Source organism: Lissotriton vulgaris, chromosome 3_1 (assembly GCF_964263255.1).
Source record: "Lissotriton vulgaris chromosome 3_1, aLisVul1.2, whole genome shotgun sequence".
In the NCBI taxonomy this organism is placed as follows: Eukaryota; Metazoa; Chordata; class Amphibia; order Caudata; family Salamandridae; genus Lissotriton; species Lissotriton vulgaris.
The window spans coordinates 86,270,033-86,289,967 of record NC_141689.1 but is presented as its reverse complement, the minus strand read 5'-3'; the positions used below and the strand labels follow the sequence as shown (position 1 = coordinate 86,289,967).

The 19,935-nt window shown below is 52.0% G+C and overlaps 1 protein-coding gene across 2 annotated transcripts in view; it reads right to left on the bottom strand.

The window, feature by feature from the left end:
* Positions 1-7,701: 7,701 nt before the first annotated feature.
* LOC147726002 (uncharacterized) overlaps positions 7,702-19,935 on the bottom strand; it is a 217,351-nt gene continuing 205,117 nt past the window's right edge. The window contains exon 5 of one of the 2 annotated variants that reach the window (XM_086960120.1): positions 7,702-9,053. In XM_086960120.1, coding sequence (XP_086816246.1) covers positions 8,482-9,053 — 572 coding nt within the window. In that variant the 3' untranslated portion in view covers positions 7,702-8,481. The remainder of the gene's footprint in view (positions 9,054-19,935) is intronic. The other variant, XM_086960121.1, reaches the window with a different exon arrangement.

Sequence of the window (19,935 nt, the reverse complement as noted above, 5' to 3'; positions counted from 1 at the left end):
GGTAAGCGGGGAGTGAGTTCCATGTTTTAGCAGCCAGGTATGAGAAGGATCTGCCTCCCATGGTGGTCTTGTTGATGCGAGGTACAGTGGCGAGGGCTTGGCTGGAAGAGCGAAGTTTGCGGGAGGGGGTGTAGAAGGATAGTCGTGAGTTGAGGCATTCTGGTCCGATGTCGTAGAGTGATTTGTGTGCGTGGGTTAGCAGTCGGAAGGTGATTCTTTTATTGACGGGTAGCCAGTGGAGGTCTTTCAGGTGACCAGAGATGTGTTCGTTGCGCGGGATGTTTAATATGATCCTGGCTGAAGCGTTTTGGATTCGTTGGAGTTTCTTCTGGAGTTTAGCGGACGTACCTGCGTAGAGGGTATTTCCGTAGTCCAGTCGGCTCGTGACTAGAGCATGGGTGACTGTTTTCCTTGTTTCGGTGGGGATCCAGCGAAATGTTTTTCTGAGCATGCGAAGAATGTTGAAGCAGGATGAGGAAACGGCGCGGACTTGTTTGTTCATTGAGAGTGAAGAATCCAGGATGACGCCTAGGTTCCGTGCGTGGTCTGTCGGGATGGGTGCTTTTCCAAGGGCTTCCGGCCACCAAGAGTCGTCCCATGCAGAGGGGGATGTACCTAAGATGAGGACTTCTGTTTTGTCTGAGTTCAGTTTCAGACGGCTTTGTTTCATCCATTCGGCAACTTCTTTCATTCCTTCGTGTAGGTTAGTTTTGGCGGTGCTGGGGTCATTGGTGAGAGAAAGGATTAGTTGAGTGTCATCCGCGTAAGAGATGATGTTGAGGTTGTGTTGGCGGGCGATGGCCGCGAGGGGGCTCATGTAAACGTTGAAGAGGGTGGGGCTGAGTGAGGATCCTTGAGGTACGCCACAGATGACTTCAGTGGCCTCGGACTTGAATGGTGGGAGGCGGACTCTCTGTGTTCTTCCGGTGAGGAACGAGGTGATCCATTCAAGTGCTTTTCCTTGTATTCCGATGTTATTGAGGAGTTGTAACAGGGTGCTGTGGCAAACTGTGTCGAATGCTGCCGAGAGGTCGAGGAGGATGAGGGCGACTGTGTCTCCATTGTCCAATAGAGTTCGAATGTCGTCTGTTGCTGCGATGAGGGCGGTCTCAGTGCTGTGTTTTGCTCGGAAGCCGGACTGTGAGGAGTCGAGGGATTTGTTGGCTTCGAGGAAAGCGGCGAGCTGGTTGTTGACGGCTTTCTCGATGACTTTGGCCGGGAATGGAAGGAGCGAAATGGGGCGGTAATTTTTTAGTTCGGTGGGGTCCGCTGTGGGTTTTTTCCGAAGGGCGGTGAGTTCAGCGTGTTTCCAGCTTTCCGGGAAGGTGGCGGAGTTGAAGGAGCAGTTGATGACGTCTCGGAGGTGCGGTGCTATGACGGAGTCTGCTTTGTTGAAGATGTGATGAGGACATGGGTCTGTGGGGGAACCTGAGTGGATGGAATTCATCAGGCGGATTGTGTCCTCAGTAGAGATTGGGTTCCAGTCGTTGAGGGTGTTCACGGGGGGAGAGTGTTCAGCAAATGGTTGGGTGGGTTGGTCTCCGGGTTGGTTGTCGAAGCTGTTGTGGATGTCTGCAATCTTGTTGTGGAAGAATGAGGCTAGGGAGTCGCAGAGGGCTTGAGAGGGGGTGATGTCGTTGGAGTTGGCTGAGGGGTTGAAAAATTCCTTGACGATGTTGAAAAGTTCCTTGCTGTTGTGGGCGTTGTTGTCAAGTCGACCCTTGAATGCTGTTTTCTTGGCCTTTCGGATTAGTTGGTGGTGAGTGCGCGTGGCGTTTTTGAAGGCGTCCTTGGTGCTAGTGGTTGGGTCTTTTTTCCAGGCCTTTTCAAGGGAGCGGCAGAGTTTCTTGGACTTCTTAAGATCATCGTTGAACCATGAGGCCTTCTTGCTGCCAGGTTTGCTTTGACGTATTTTCAGTGGTGCTAAGGTGTCGGCGGTGTTGGATAGCCATAGGGAGAGGTTGGCGGCGGCTTGGTTTGGGTTAGAAGAGTGGGCTGGGGTGTTTAGAAGGAGCGATGCGGAGATCTGGTCGGTGGTGATCTTGTTCCAGTTTCTTTGCAGAGTTGGTTGGAGGTGGTTAGTGGGTTTTGGCTTGTTGTAGGTGAAGTGGACGCAGCTGTGGTCAGTCCAGAGAAGATCCGTAGTGTGGCTGAAGGAGACATGATTGCTGGAGGTGAAGATGGGGTCGAGTGTGTGACCTGCGATGTGGGTGGGGGAAGTGACTAGTTGTTTAAGTCCGAGGTTGGCGAGGTTGTCCAAGAGGGTGGTGGTGTTGCGGTCGTTGATCATTTCGAGGTGAAAGTTGAGGTCTCCCAGAAGGATGTAGTCTTTGGAGGGGAGTGCGTGTGGAGTGATGAAGTCCGTGATGTCTTCACTGAATTTTGCGCGGGGTCCTGGTGGTCTGTAGAGGAGGGTGCCTCTGAGTGTGGTCTTGGGGTCGATGTGTATTTGGAAGTGAAGGTGTTCGGAGTTGGCGAGGTTGGTGTCAGAGCAGGTTGAGATGCGGATTGATTTCTTATGGACGATAGCGATGCCTCCTCCTGTGTGGCTGGTACGGTCCTTGCGTGTGATCTTATAATCTTCAGGGATGGCAATGGTGATGTCTGGGGCGGAGGAAGCGTTCATCCATGTTTCCGTTAGGAAGGCGACGTCTGGAGAGATGGTGTCTAGTAGGTTCCATAGGTCAATGGCGTGCCTGTGCACCGAGCGGGTGTTGAGAAGGATGCATTGTAGGTGGTTGGGGTGGGGAATCTGTGGTGTGGTCGTAGCAGAGATGTTGTCGGTGCCGCTGAATTTGCAGGAGTAGCAGGAGAAAGGTCCATGGGTGTGTCCAGGAGCCGCTTGGACGCAGTTGGGGGCGCGACCGGGGTTGAGGGCTAGGAGGGTGTCGGCATCGTAGGTGATGCGGGAGGGCTGGGCAGCGCGAGGGGCAGGGGGTCTGGCGCTGGGCGCGGTCCAGGCGCGGACGGGCGTAGACGGGCTTACCTTTGGCGCACCTTCGGCGTGGCCGTAGCGCGTGGACGCTGCGCGTTGGGACATTGGACATAAATAGAGAGTGGAGGGGGCGGAGCGTGGGCGGGGCAGCTGGGAGGCGGGAGCTGGGAGGAGACACGGGCAGATACAATGTCAACAAACACTCCACCAAATGGCCGCCCGGCAGCAGAAACGAAACTGGGGCAAAGCCGGAATGCGAGACAAGGTACACCAAATGCTGAAAAATTAAATCTCAATCACAGTGCAGGCGCTTTAAACTTCCCGCAATGCAGGCCAATGAGCACAAATTACGTATGCAAAAGAAAGATGTTAGGCGCGATACAAACGCTGCGATAAGGCAAGCAGGCACCAAATCACATTAACGATACCAAGCGCTGCGCGCACCACGAGGCGCTCAATCTGGACAGTCAGGCAGCAATCAGGGCAATCAGGTGACTTGAAGCAAAGCGTCTGAAGGAAGCAAAGCGCGAGTGGAGCAACCGCTGTGGATGGTGCCTGCGGATGCAGGGTGACTACTCCTTAGCCACAAGGGAGAAATCTTGAGAAGAAGTCGAGAGTCCCTTTCGTAGAAAGTAGTTTCAGGATTCAAAGATGATCTAATTTGGAAGGGGGCCCGCTCCTATCTTTATACTAGGAAAAGGGGCTGGCATGCGACTAGGTCCTGCCCATGGGTGGGACCAGGAAGGGTGGTGGTTACACCCCTCTCCCATGCCAGACTTTCCCCAGCTCAGGGGCTGGTGTGCCCCTGGAACTGGTTCTAGCCGGCAGATGCATAGTGAGCACCGGGGTGCCACTTGCAGTCACCTTCCTCTAAAGCCCTGCCTACCCAGGATACACAAAACCCTGTCTGGGATGGTGCTAGCACCGCCCCTGACAGGAAACCCTTTGTCCAAGCCTCCTTCGCTGGAAGGACTCCCAGCAGCAGGAGGTCAGACTTGTGTCTGTGGTGGCAGCATCCATTTTGTGATGCTGAGGCTCGAGTTAACTTTAACCGGGGTTCACAGTTACATACATGTCGTGTCCCTCTAGAAGGGTGGAATGCTAACCCCGTCGCCAGAATTGGCGAGGGGTTAGTATTCCAATTCGTATGACACCTTACTCGACATGTTTTGATAAAGCGATACAAGAGTTGGCATATAACCGCGAGGATTATAATGCACTTAAGAGTATATGGTATGCGTTATCATGGAACAGCTAGTAGGACTTGGTTCCGCAAGCTGCAAACGGGCTCAGCTCATGCCAGAGCACCATCTCACATGATTTCAAGCACTCTGCCTTCAGGATTGTCAAGGCCTGCCATAGGAGTGACTGATAGGAATCTATGTGTCCATTTTAGAGTTAGATATAGGTATACTATATCTACAGCAAGGGGTGATTACACCACCTTGCCCCAGCTGTCGTGCAGCCAGTTGTGTCAGATTTAGATGGCCAGCCAGAGGTGGCATAATACATGCTGCAGCCCCTGGTAGGCCCTGGGTACACCTATGAACTGAGTTACAGGGTCTCCAGCGAGGACTCCAGACGTCTGTACAAGACTTATGCAGCCGCAGCCCCTGGGCTAGGTAACTTCAGCATTTCAGTGCCCGCATAGCCTCCTTATCTAAGGGTCCCGAGTCCTTATCGCTTCCGACTTACCTTATCGGGTCCGCCCGAGACCACTAACTTTTTTAACGGCGATTTCGTATCCTGCCTGCACCGCACACGCTGCAGCGTGACACCTCGTTTGCTGCGGCCCTGTATCCGACACCCGGAGACATCGTAAGCCTTTCGGGGGTGGGATGGGAGCCCTGACCAGCGGCAAAGGTGCAGAAATCGGGAGGTGAGAGCGCCCATTGTTGTCCGCTCCGGTTGTGCCTGCTACCCCGGAGTAGTCTACCTCCGGGGTTCACATCCTGATCTGTCGCTTTGCGAGAGGAGATGGAGGGGGCAGAAGACACCACCGCTGCACGCCGTAATGGCGGCCATTAGAGCGCTCCACTCACAGATCATCGTCAACTACCAAGCACTGTCGGTAACAATGGACGATCTTTCCTGGAGACCGGACGGTGGCTTTTCGCCATCATCTCAGCCAGCTGTACTACCCACGGAACATTGTATGCTCAACTTTGAGGACCCTGTGCGGAAGCCGGATTCTGTGTGTGCTGCTGATTCTTACAATGGTCCCTAGACAAGGCAAAATTTGACAAATAAGTAAAGTCCCTAGTATGGGCTGAGCAAGTTAAATTTGACTTTTTTTGAAAAGTGGAAGGCATATAATGAATGTCCTGAGGATGTACCTGTATTACTCATAGGTTCAAAACGTCTTTCGACTGTGTCACACTATATGCACATGAAATGTATTAATTGATGCCAGCCATAGTGTGTTTGTATCATCGTCTGACTGTGAATTAACTACACAGACTGTTTAGTTGCCCTGTCCGTCCTTTTCCTTAGTGTGTCAGTTGACATTGGCTGGTGTCCTGCTGTTAACACTCCTTTTAAAAATTCTAAAAATGTACTTATCAAAAATAAATCTGTCCAGCTGGACAAAGAATATAGTGTCTATTTAGCCTATATTTACTTATTTGTCAAATTTTGCGTTGTCTAGGGACCACTGTCCTGGTTATAGATATAACTACCCTATGGTCCCTAGCATATTGCTTCCTTGGGTTCCCTTGTACACCAAAATGCTGATTCTTACAAGACAGATCACGCGCCCGTGAACATTGTCAGCGTCCCCTGCTTGAGCCATATCCCGCTGACTATCACTATGGACAACCTCGAGTGCCTCAACAAGATCACATGTGACTATTGGAGAGTTTTATCATCCTTCCAGGCTTTTCCTCGCTTGCTTTGTGGATATCGTGAACTTTTATCCTTTATTTGGTTTGCTCATACTGACTTGAACTTTTATGAAAGCTTTGCCTCTCTTATTGTTGCTGTGGTCTGGATTATAAGTGCTCTAGTGAAGAATCGCACTGGCCAGGGTTAACTTGTGGGTTTTTTTAGGGTTCGGAAAAATAATTTAATCTGCTGCTGGGATTGTGTCCTGTAAAGTGCGGGAGTCGGGTGGTATGTATCATGCTTCCCCGGATTGATTGTGTATTTCGCTGCATTCTATTTTGATCTTGTTTCGGGGTGGTCACATCTGGTGGGGGGTAAGGGAGTCCGGGAGTGTGTTTTTGTCTCTCCTCCTCCGCTTCTTTTCTCTTTTAGGGACGTTTCTGGGCGACAGGCACGCTGCTAGTGGGTTAGGCCGTAGCCATTGCAGGGGTGCAGGGGGGGGGGGGATTTGTTATTTTGCCTTTGTTTTGTTCTATGGCCCCTTTTTCTTTCTCTCTTTTTAGGGTATTCCTCTGGGCGACAGGCACGCTGCTAGTGGGGTAGGCCATAGCCATTGCAGGGGTGCAGGGTGGGGGGTGCGTGGGGGGTTTGTTATTTTGCCTTTGTTGTGTTCTATGGCCCCTTTTTCTTTCTTCTTGCAGGGTCCGGTAACAGTACTTTCGGTTTCATCCTGAAGTATACGAGTGGGCGGGGTCTGGGGTGGGCGGCTACGATGAGAGATCGGTAGTTTTGTTCTTCACCCTTAGTGAACTTATTAGCGCTTGCGTCTTTACTGTTTCTCTAACTTGATCCGCGCCTACCTTCTCACACCTACCCGCATTTATTATACCTTCGAGTGTGTAGCTCCGGATATCCTGTATCTTCTTCTTTATCTTGTCTTCGGGGGGTGGTTAAATGTAAAATGAAACCTTATGTATTACCTTGATCCGAAATGTTTTCAATGCATCGTATATCCGCTGCCGGACCCCAGGGTTGCCAGCTGAAGAGCTGTGTTATTGGAACTCCTGATACATATCGCTTACATGTGGTGACCGGCCCCTGTGGTTGTAGGGCTACTTCTGTACTTTTTGTTGAACGATATAATAAAGGTTTTCAAAAAAACGAAAATAAAAAACCATTTAGTGTATTTCCATACTGGAATGATGCAGTTAGCCAGAGGACGCAGATATCCTGGATTTAGCTCTTTCCCTGTTGGTTACCTCAAGAGTTATGGTGTCTTTCCACAGTACTAGTTGGTTTTGCGAACCCAAATATTGGCTTGCCACCACAATGACTGTACAGGCAGAAAAAAGGTTAACGGGATAACAAACTGAACAATAATAGAAGCAGGCATCCTGTTGGGAGACAGAAGTGCTAAAATAGAGTAAGTTTTAGTGCAATACCTATAGTACAGTGTTATTGACCAAGGTTCAATCCATGATGACTGCCCTGTACCACAAGGAAAGGCCTGGTGGTTGAAATCCCACAAGGACTCGGCTGCTGAGTAAAGAAACCGGGATTAACTTATTTGCCTTGTTCTTTCTAATGACGGTCCGAGCGCGCTCATGAAGGTACTTTAACAGGCAGTTCTTGTTGGGGCCTGGAAAGGGGCTTGTCATATAAAGCTGAGATAGTTACTTCGGAGTGTCAGTCTGAGTAACATAATCCATCATAAACACATTCTTTGAAGCCCCTGACCTACAGCTAATCTTAGGCTTCAGAAAGCTGATGCAAGGCCCAAAATTTCATCCCTTACCCAAATCAAGAAATAAGACACTTAAAAACAGTTATTACAAATTATAGCGCTCTGCACATGCATAACGCTCCCACACTGTAAAGCAAGACCGGGGATCTGATGGGCGGTATGGGTGGGCGAGGAGACTTGACTACACACTGGCTTTTTTAAAAAAAATTTTTTTTAATGATGGACATTTATGCTTTGGACGCTATATTTCTCCAGCTGCAAGGCAACCAAGTAAAGTAAACACAATAACCAAGTACATTCTGAAGCTATATTTTAGCTAAATAACAAACTTCTAGTAAGAGGAAGTTATTCCAATAAAACATTCTATTTATTTGTGGACTTCTGTTAATGTCACTATTATTCGTTCAGATGGCATCAATTAACACCAAGATGAGGTTTACTCATTTAATGCAAAATAAACTGTCGGAGAGGCCAACAATTAAGAGCTCAGAAAGTTATTGTACAGGTACAGCGATATGAATCAACATTTTAACAAGTAAAACCTATATTTCCTTCATTCTATAAAATAAAGTGATTTGCATTTAGTTGTAGCCATTATACCCTCACTCTATCTATCCATCGCCCTCACTGTAGCACAATAAAACAAAATATATACGTGTCCGATTATCATTTTAGATTAAAACACTCCCTCAAATGAAGGGGTTGCTTTAACTTAAGATTCATGTTTCCACCGTTGGAATTCTGTGATTCACTTTTGTCATCCAAAAGAAAACAAATGTAAAATGATATAGTACATTTCAAACTTTATAACAAAAGTACATCTAAAATAGTAAAGGAGGTTCCCAAGAATGCAAGTGAAAGGATTTTTATTACAAATATGGCCTACTGGAAATGAGCTATTGAAAATGGAAACATTACAGTTTTTAACTATATAAGAAGCCCTGAAAAGGACCTTTCATTTTCTTATAACAGATTTTGCTTAATTGAGATTTTGTAAAGTATCACAAATATTTTGCATAAAAATGCTATTTCCAACAGAACTTAAATGCACACCATCAGGGAGGAACAGTTGAGCATCATAGAACATGATGTTATTGTGATCGATGCTGAACATCTGATGTTCACGGAGAAATGCAGTAATATAGTTGTTAACGCTGCGTCTCGGTTTTTCACTTTTGCGCAACCAGTTCTTTCGCTGCGCAATACAAGAAAAAACAATCTTCAATTTCGGAAACATCCACATTATCTCCAAAATGTCAGATTTCATAGCTGAAGTCAAAACGTACGTACGTTTACGAACAAGATCATCCGCACCACAATGCAAAACAAGAATGTCCGGCAATGGAACGCCCATTGTACTTTTCAAGAGAGGAACAACAGTCCTCCATAACCTCACCTCCTTGGCTGGAAACCAAAAGATGTTCTTGTCTGGCAGGTTTAAATGCTTTTCCACATTGCTTTTCAGAGCATGCTTCCACAACCAGAAGATCCAAGAGTCACCTATAATCCAGACATTCTGTGTTCTTCTGACAGGCATCACAGCAGCCACCTCTGTGGATTCAGTGACACAAAACAAAGTGTTTAATGTGCAGTAAAATAAAATAGTATAACATTTAAGTACATATGCTGAGCTAGACTACAGAGCAACTGGAGCATAGTGACTGATGGAACAGTTTCAAATTTTCACAACAAAACTAACCTAACACTGCACCAGAGACCTTCTCAATTGTCATTAATTTAAATTTGTCTTAATCTAATATTTTAGGTACTGTTTTAGTCTGGTTACATCTCTTGTACCAAGCCGGCTAGATGTGCACAATCTAAACTAAGTATTTTATGTTTGTCACTTTGCTATTCTTATTATAACTCCCAGTTTACATCAACCATATTACATGTTTGTACAATTCTCAACCGGAAGAGAAGCTTCCGAGTTAGCTGAGATTTGATACAATATGCAAGAACTGAAATTATAAAATTGCTTAATTGGTAGCTCTAACACCCAGTCGACTTTTACTAACCAATGGGAGAACTGTAGCATAACAGTAGGACCTGAACCTGTTCACAAAATATGTTGGAAGCCAGAGCTTTGAAATACTTGGAACCATGCATGATAGACACAAGGACGCCAGCCAGAACACAGCAGTAGCCCAGTCGATTCCATCAATAACTAATCATCTACTGATAACCCACTGCGCAAACACCCTAGCACCCCTCAGGCACGACAAAGCCAGAAGATACAAATCACAAGCCAGCTAATACTCGGAGGAACTCAGAATGATGAACAATCACCCCAGACAACTGGACTGTAGATGAAGAATGAGCTAAAACATTGTGGATTTGAACACCTAAAAATCTCGCCTCCGACGCTACCACCAGCAGATCCAAACAACTAAACGCACCACGCTCGCAGACCGAATTAAAGCCAGCTCAAACAGCAGCAAAGAAAGTTTTGCCAATGTGAAATATTTAATTTCACCAGCGACCGCCTCTAAAAGAATCACCCATCTCAAGCTCTCACAGTACTTCTGCAGCAAGATAACCTTCATATACAGCAATTTGAACCCTCAAACTAACCAAACGAAGCTCGTAACACCACTTACCATGTCATCCTAGGAAACAACTATGACCAAGTGGCCAGCTGTTGGACCCGGCCTCGTGGCGTGGTTCGTCTCTGTCCCTCCACACCCTGTGAGCGTAGGCCTGCACCCTGAGCTCCCTGCGCAGCACCCCCGTAAGAATAGCCTGCACCCCGCAGCCTGGTCGTCTCACCCCCGATAAGCCTGAACCCCCGTAAACCACGACCAGGCCCGCGTGTCCCCGTCCCACTCCCGGCTCCGAGCGCCTAACCTTGCATGCCCCACAAGGCCCGGCAGCCATTTTTCTTCCCGAGATCCCTGTTTCCCTGGGCCTAGCGTGACCCCGGCCCCAGCGAAACCCAGACTTCAAAGGCGCGCCAGTCCCAGCTGGGGGGTAAAGTGCTCCCCGAGTGTGATAAGCCAGGCAGTTCAATGGCACCTCCGGCCTCCCCTGAGAGACTGGTATCTGTCACACCTTTGGCCCTCCCCTGGGGGCCAGTTTCGATCGCACCTTTGGCCTCCCTAAGTGCTGGCTCCAGACCTGCTGGGCGTTTGGGAATTCCCGGACCCCACTTTTCAAAGGATCAAAGAGCCAACCGCCGGACCTCGCCAACGACCAGCCCCCAGGGCTTGAGACCTCCGCCTACGAGGGTCCGGACATCAAAAGGCCCATGGACTATATCTGGGCCGGCCCGACAACTAGCGGGCAGTTGTATCTTGGACCTGAAGCCCTGCTGATCTGATCGCGGCTGACCCTAAGAAGAACTCATCTGGAACCATCGGAGCCCTGCTGACGCTGTCGCGGCTCAAGCTGAACTGTAACCATCGGAGCCCTGCTGACGCTGTCACGGCTCGAGCTGAACTTTAACCATCGGAGCCCTGCTGACGCTGTCGCGGCTCGACCTCTCTAAGACCACCGGAGCCCTGCTGACGCTGTCGCGGCTCCTCACCAACTTCTCCAGATCGAGCCCTGCCAACGTCGTCGCAGCTCGGGGAGTACTCTGGTCCGGCTGGACCATCGAGACCACCATCACGACCGAGCCGACTCGACAGAGGTGAAGCAGTCGGTACGACCATCATCCCGTGCCCCCCGGCTCGAGGATTGAGAGCTGTGCGAAGGGTACGCCTCATACTGACCCAGAGACTAAAGACTGTCCCGCTTCCCCCTTCCCGAATCCTCAAAGACTTTGTGGTCCCTCGACCACTGTGTACATAAGAGTGCTTTCTTCGTTTTACTGCTTATATAAAGAACTTGTTACTAGAATCCCACTGTGTGGTGTCTGTTTGTAGTGTGGTGAGAGCTCAGTGTGTACGATCCTAGACTCGAAGTCCTCCCCGGTGAGGACCTCACGATAAGACTCGGCAAGTTCTGTGGAAGAGGCGGGTCTTGGGGTGACCGGGTGAGCATAACCTGGCCCTCTGAGATTGTCCCTTCTAACATTGGTGGCAGCGTCGCGATCAGAACCTACGTCTAGGGATCGTACAGTACTGACACACTACCCGAACGAAGAACAACCATGAGCCTCACGAACGACAAGACCACGTTCCAGATGGAGCTTCTGGGAGACTATTCGCACCGAGAGCTAAAGCAATTCTGCAAAGATCTCCATATCCCGACAACGGGATTAAACACCAAAGAAGACCTTCAACAAGATCTAACAGCCTGGGTGGAGACCGGAGCCCAACCTCCAGCACCGACAGAAGCCGATGGAGGGGAAGCCCCCCTGATCGAAACCCACGCCCCAGAGTAAGAAAGAGCAGAGTCCCCGACGCGGACTCACAACACAGAGAGAGGTCTGTCTCGAGAAGAGATGACCGACCGAGAACGCGACCGAAACCACGAGATAGAACTGGCCCGTCTGAAAATGGAAGGAGAACTCAAGCTAGCTGAGAAAAAGCTAGCCATCGAGCAGCTGCGGCTGCAAGGAGAACTGGAGGAGAAGAAACTCCAGAGAGAACACGAAGGGAAAAGGCTCCAGCTAGAGCACGAGCGCAGCATGAAGGAGATCGAACTAAAGGCCCGGACCGAAGACAACAGAACAGCGGCGACCCGAGAGTCCGTTCCCCCGGTAGAACCCAAGGTCCACATCCCCAAGGACGTGGTCAAAGAATATTATAAAAACGATGATATCCAGCAATGGTTCAAGGCCTACGAGGTCGCCATGACCTCTCACCGAGTTCCGCAGAAGGATTGGGGAGCCGGGCTGTGTGGGCGATTCCTGAGTGAGGGGAGAGACACCCTACTCGACCTACCGTCTACCGAACAGACCTACAGCCACATGAAAGAAGCCCTCCTCACAAGGTACGGGCTCACCCCAGAAATGTACTGCCAACGCTTCCGAGACTGCAAGAAGATCCCCGGCACCACCTGGGTAGAATATGTCAACTTCTACAGCCGGGCCCTCGAGGGGTGGATCAAGGGCAGCAAGGTGTCCACCTTTGAGGGGCTCATTGACTTATTGCCTACGAACATTTGTCTCTGAACTGCTTTGTGGAACTCCGACAGCACCTCCTGGACAGCAAGTTGGCTGACCCCCGGAAGCTGGCCGTCGAGGCCGATCGCTGGGTGAGCACCAGAGTACCCCGGGGGCGACTCTGGCCGAAATGAACAGGGATCTTCCCGCCAGAGAGGAGGGGGGAATCAGAATAGACAGAGGGGGTCCCAGGTAGGGTCCCCGCGCAGTCCCCCCAGAAACCAGCCCGGCACCTCACCTCCCACAGCGCGCGCAGGGTTCCCCTCAGCTAAGCCAGGGTCCCGAGTCAGCCAAGCCTGCTACCATTGCCAGCAACCCGGGCACTATGCCAATGACCGCCGCTGCCCTTTGTTCAAGAAGCCTGCCGCTGCAGGGCCCCCAGAGCGCCACATCACCTCAGTAGCCCTAGAAGAAGGGGGAGAAGAGGAGTTCGAGGGAGCTGACCCCGCAGCTATGATGTTAGTCTCCCTGGGTGATAGGGAGATGGTCCCAGGAGCCCCCTACCCGACAACACAGAGAAGTACCGACAGCAGGTGACTGTCAATGGCCACCACATAGGGGCGCTCCGAGACACGGGAGCCAGTATCACCGCAGTCAAACGCCACCTAGTCACCGAAGCCCAGATCGTTCCCCACATCTCCTGCAGGGTGATCGCAGCTGATAACTCCGTCCGCACCTGCCGAATAGCTCAAGTCCCGTTCGAATGGGGGGGCGTCTCTGGAGAGTTACGAGTGGCGGTCCGCTCCGACATGCCCGTGGACTGCCTGCTCGGCAACGATCTAGAGAGCTCCCCATGGGAGCGGGTTGAGAAAGGGACCCACTTGGAGATGGTGGGCTTGCCTGAATGGGCCTGTGTAAACACCCGGTCGATGACCTCCCGAGGGGCAACTCCAGAGGCAACCCCGGCTACCCCTGAGGACCCCGAGGTCCCCGAATCCTCTGAGACCCCTGAACTGGTCCCCGGGGAGAACTCCCCCCCCCCCCCCCCCCCCCCCCGACGCAGGTCCACTCGGTCCTGGCGTCGAACCGACCCCGAGCTTGGACGACCTTCCGGAGCTGGGCCAGTGGCGCCAGGAAGGGGGACCGTCCCGGGAAGAATTCTGCTTAGAACAGACCTCCTGTCCATCCTTGGTTGGGCCGCGGCAGCAGGCCGCCACCCAGGCCGCGGGTGACCAGTCCGGCTCCCACTTTGTCTATTGGGAGAACGGCCTCCTGTACAGCGAACAAAAATCTGCCGAGCTAGGGTCAGCCCGAGTGCTGGTGGTACCCCTACGCTTCCGCGGCTTCCTCCTGAACCTGGCCCATGATGTGCCCCTGGTGGGACACTTGGGCCAAGACAAGACATATCACCGCCTAGTCACCCACTTCTACTGGCCAGGCATGCGCTCCGATGTGGAGGCCCATTGTAAGTCCTGCCCTACGTGTCAGTCCAGCGGAAAGAGCGGAGGGAGACGCAAGGCCCCCCTCCAACCCTTCCCCGTGGTCAGTACCCCCTTTGAAAGGGTGGGAATCGACATCGTGGGCCCTCTCGACCCCCGGACCTCCTTGGGTCACCGCTTTATCCTTGTCTTGGTGGACCATGCCACCCGCTACCCCGAAGCCATCCCCCTCCGAACGGTGACAGCCCCCGTAGAGGGGCGGGCCCTCATGGCCATATTCTCCCGGGTGGGATTCCCCCGAGAAGTCGTCAGCGACCGGGGGACCAACTTCATCTCCAAGTACATGAAGTCCCTTTGGCAACAATGTGGGGTGACCTACAAGTTCACCACCCCACATCACCCCCAGGGGAACGGTCTGGTGGAGCGATTCAACCGGACCCTCAAGGGAATGATCATGGGTCTTGAAGAGCCCCCGAGGCGTAAGTGGGACGTCGTCCTTCCCTGTCTCCTCTTCGCGTACCGCGAAGTCCCCCAGAAGTCCCTGGGGTTCAGCCCCTTTGAGCTCCTCTACGGGCACCCTGTCCGGGGGCCCCTCAGCCTGGTCAAGGAAGGGTGGGAGACGGCGGCCCCAGAGCCCTCTCCTGATGTGTTTTGATACATCCTGGCCCTCCGGAACCAGACTAGGAGGTTCCGAGAACTGGCCGAGGCCAACCTCGAGGCCAGTCAAGAAGAAATGAAGCGGTGGTATGACCAGAATGCCACTCTGGTTGAGTTTCAGCCCGGACAGCAGGTCTGGGTGATGGCCCCCGTGGGACCCTGTGCCCTGAAAGACAAGTGGACAGGACCCTTCAAGGTGGTAGAGCGCAAGAGTCAGGTGACCTCATCGATGTAGAGTCCCCCAGGAACCCCTTGAGGGTTCTCCACGTGAACCGCCTCAAGCCCCACTTCGCCCAGTCCGAGTTGAGCTTGCTCCTCGCCACGGACGATGGAGAAGAAGAAGAAACGGAGCCTCTCCCCGACCTCCTGTGCGTGAAATAAAAAGATGGCTCCGTAGAGGGTGTGAGTCTCTCCTCCTCCCTCTCTCCCGAGCAGCGCGAGGACTGTCGCCAGTTGTTGGGACAGTTCTCGGACCTCTTCTCCCTCACCCCAGGCATCACCATCTGGTGCGTCCACGACGTGGACACCGGTGACAGCCCACCGGTACGGCACAGAGCCTACCGCGTCCCTGACCGAGTCCGGGCCTGTATCAAGGCCGAGGTATCGAAGATGTTAGCTCTCGGGGTGGTCGAAGCCTCTTACAGCCCATGGGCTAGCCCCGTGGTCCTGGTTCCGAAGGCAGCCGCCCCTGGCGCTGTTCCCGAGCTGAGGTTCTGCGTTGACTACCGCGGGCTCAACGCAGTCACCAGAACCGATGCGCATCCCATCCCCCGAGCAGACGAGCTTATTGATCGCCTCGGGGCTGCTCGCTTCCTTAGCACGTTTGACCTGACCAGTGGATACTGGCAGATCGCCCTCACCGAGGGAGCTAAGGAAAGATCCGCTTTTTCCACCCCGGATGGTCACTACCATTTCCGGGTGATGCCCTTCGGGATGAAAAACGCCCCCGCCACCTTCCAGAGACTGGTTAACCAGGTACTGGCGGGGTTGGAAGAGTTCAGTGCTGCGTATCTGGACGATATCGCAGTTTACAGTTCCCACTGGTCCGAGCACCTCCAGCACCTCTGGGCGGTGCTGACGGCCCGGAGAAGGGCCGGTCTCACCATTAAGGCAAGCAAGTGCCAGATCGGACAAGGGTCCGTAGTCTACCTCGGGCACCAGGTCGGAAGCGGCCTCGTAGCCCCCCTCCAGCCCAAGATCGATGCAATCGTGGCCTGGGAGGCCCCCACGACCCAGACAGAAGTACGGGCGTTCCTAGGACTCACGACGTACTACCGGAGATTTATCAAAGGGTACGGCAGCATCGTGACCCCCCTCACGGAGTTAACCTCCAAAAACCAGCCGAAGAAAGTCAGCTGGACCCCCACCTGCCAAGAGGCGTTCGAAACGTTGAAAGACGCCATGTGCACGGCCCCCGTCCTACAGGCCCCCGACTACTCACGAGAGTTTGTAGTTCAGACGGGCGCGTCCGAGCATGGCATCGGAGCAGTCCTGTCCCAGGTGAACGAGAACGGCCTGGACCAGCCAGTAGCATTCACTAGCCGGAGGCTACTCCCTCAAGAACAAAGGTGGAGCACCATCGAGCGGGAGGCATTCGCGGTGGTTTGGGCCCTGAAGAAGCTGAGACCCTACCTGTTCGGTACTTACTTCCGGGTCCAGACCGACCACCGACCCCTCCGGTGGCTGATGCAGATGCGAGGGGAGAATCCCAAATTGCTGCGCTGGTCCATCTCCCTCCAGGGGATGGACTTCACTGTTGAGCACCGGCCTGGCGCTGACCACGCCAACGCAGACGGCCTGTCCAGATTCTTCCGCCTCAGCGAAGAGAACCCCCAAGAGGATGGGTAGTTCTCCCCGCCTTCAGCTGGGAGGGACGCGTGTTGGACCCGGCATCGTGGCGTGGTCCGTCTCTGTCCCTCCACACCCTGTGAGCGTAGGCCTGCACCATGAGCGCCCTGCGCAGCACCCCCGTAAGAATAGCCTGCACCCCGCAGCCTGGTCGTCTCACCCCCGATAAGCCCGAACCCCCGTAAACCACGACCAGACCCGCGTGTCCCCGTCCCACTCCCGGCTCCGAGCGCCTAACCTTGCATGCCCCACAAGGCCCGGCAGCCATTTTTCTTCCCGAGATCCCTGTTTCCCTGGGCCTAGCGTGACCCCGGCCCCAGCGAAACCCAGACTCCAAAGGCGCGCCAGTCCCAGCTGGGGGGTAAAGCGCTCCCCGAGTGTGATAAGCCAGGCAGTTCAATGGCACCTCCGGCCTCCCCTGAGAGACTGGTATCTGTTACACCTTTGGCCCTCCCCTGGGGGCCAGTTTTGATCGCACCTTTGGCCTCCCTGAGTGCTGGCTCCAGACCTGCTGGGCGTCTGGGAATTCCCGGACCCCTCTTTTCAAAGGATCAAAGAGCCAACCGCCGGACCTCGCCAACGACCAGCCCCCAGGGCATGAGACCTCCGCCTACGAGGGTCCGGACATCAAAGGGCCCATGGACTATATCTGGGCCGACCCGACAACTAGCGGGCAGTTGTATCTTGGACCTGAAGCCCTGCTGATCTGATCGCAGCTGACCCTAAGAAGAACTCATCTGGAACCATCGGAGCCCTGCTGACGCTGTCGCGGCTCAAGCTGAACTGTAACCATCGGAGCCCTGCTGACGCTGTCGCGGCTCGAGCTGAACTTTAACCATCGGAGCCCTGCTGACGCTGTCGCGGCTCGACCTCTCTAAGACCACCGGAGCCCTGCTGACGCTGTCGCGGCTCAAGCCTGAACCTGCTATCATCCGAGCCCTGCTGACGCTGTCGCGGCTCCTCACCAACTTCTCCAGATCGAGCCCTGCCGACGTCGTCGCAGCTCGGGGAGTACTCTGGTCCGGCTGGACCATCGAGACCACCATCACGACCGAGCCGACTCGACAAAGGTGAAGCAGTCGGTACGACCATCATCCCGTGCCCCCCGGCTCGAGGATTGGGAGCTGTGCGAAGGGTACGCCTCATACTGACCCAGAGACTAAAGACTGTCCGCCTTCCCCCTTCCCGAATCCTCAAAGACTTTGTGGTCCCTCGACCACTGTGTACATAAGAGTGCTTTCTTCGTTTTACTGCTTATATAAAGAACTTGTTACTAGAATCCCACGGTGTGGTGTCTGTTCGTAGTGTGGTGAGAGCTCAGTGTGTACGATCCTAGACTCAAAGTCCTCCCCGGTGAGGACCTCACGATAAGACTCTGCAAGTTCTGTGGGAGAGGCGGGTCTTGGGGTGACCGGGTGAGCATAACCTGGCCCTCTGAGATTGTCCCTTCTAACACCAGCCAACACGAGGTAGGAAACCATCATACCTTTGCTCCCACCACACCTTCACCAGAGGACTTCAACGCATCAGCATAGTGCTCACTCAGATCCTGAATGACATTCCCTGCGCATCAGCCACCATGCCATACACATGTAAACATGCCACGTTCTTCCCCTACTCAAAAAGCTCACTAATACAGATTCTTCTTCCAGCTACCGTACCTGGTCAAAGTAATAGAAAGACTCAACAAATGTCTCAACTATCTCAACAACAACAAACTCTGACGTCACGGAGTTGACTCCTCTGCTTCAAACTCAACCACAGCACAGCTCAACATCAGCCCTCATCGCCACTACAGATGACATCCGTATACTTCTGGACAGCGAAGACACAACTTCCCTCATCCTCTTAGACCTCTCCACAGCATTTGACACAGTATCACACCCCATGAAATTGAAATCAAAGGACCTGTAAGCTGTTGGATTTGCTTGTTCCTGACTGAAACGATACAGTCAGCCTTTCTACCTACTCTTTGGATGCCCGAACCCTCATCAGTGGAGTACCACAAGAATCCTCACTTAGCCCTACCTTCTTTAATGAATTCAAGACCCCACCTGCACGCAACACCCACAACCTAGAATTCCTTTCCTATGCCGATGACTCCGCTCACACTCTGCCTCTTGGACATGACTTCCAGCACCCGGAGCAAATTTACCACCTACATGGCCGAAGTTGCCAAATGGATGAACCAACTGTTTCAAAATTAACTCTGACAAGACACAAGTAGTGATTTTTGTAAAGAACCCATTGCTATGGGACTCCACCAGGTGTTCAACTGACCTGGAACCAAAACAGACTACAACCACTCACTAAGAACCTGGGATTGCCATGGACAGCAAATTCAACAGGACTGCCCAAGTCAATGCCATCAAAACATTTTGCTTCTACAACAAAAAGGTACGGAGGGAAATCTTCAATTAGCTCCCAACCAGCACTTGCAAAACAATCACACATACACCCTCGTCACAAGAAAGTCAGACTATGGGAACATCCACTAAGCAGGGATTAGCAAACAACTCAGCAGGCGACAGCAAACCCTTCTGACCTCAGCAGCAAAAATCACACTCAGCCTCGAACGCCACACACATCACAGCACCCCAGAGCTCCACTTCCTACCAGTGCACAAACAAGCGGAGTTCAAACTGCTCACAAACAACTTCAAATCACTACACAACACTACCTACATCAATAGTTTATCTCTTTTCACAAACCTTCCAGTCGCCTCTACTCGGCCAGATTTCTACTTCCACATATACACAGAACCTGCAGTCGGGCCTTCTACTGTAGTGTAGTTCCTATATTCCCAATAGGCTCTGCGCATTGGAATAATATATTCAGCAGTGTAGACGTAGGACTGAGGTCGACTAGGTCTCTACGGACTATATTGGACTTAAGGTTTGCCAGCTAGCTCAGAGGTCACTAGAAACTCTCGAATAAACGAGGAGTTTAACCTCCCTGGCTAGACAAGAAGGGATTAGCTTCTGACAACCATAAAACATGACAACTTTGCTCCCTCAGAATAAGAGTATCTCTAGAGTCGTGAGAAAACAAAAGACAGCTATTTCACTTAGTCAATCGTGCGTACTTAGTTTCACCAGAGTGCAGAGAAAAGAGAGATGGGCGTTTTTCAATAAAAGGTGTAATTTATTGAGCAGTCTTCTTTCTGATGCAAGAGAAATGAATTGCCACAGTTGCAATACTCATAGTAAAGTAAAGTGCGTACAGTAAAAGGAGGAGTATAAAATAATACTATACAAGCATTGATATGGTTTCTAAGCCATATGATACTTTAAAATAGATAAAATATATACATACATATATACATTGACTAACGTACTCAACTGGTGCTTCTAACTACGCCTACCCCGGTGTACCTGACCTAAGCCTAATATGTGGGAAGGAGTAAGTAAGTAGCAGTTTAAGTTAAGTTGGTTTCGCCAAGAATCTGAATCAAGAATTCTCTTTAAGGGTTTAGTCAGCTCCGTACCTTGGTAGTAGA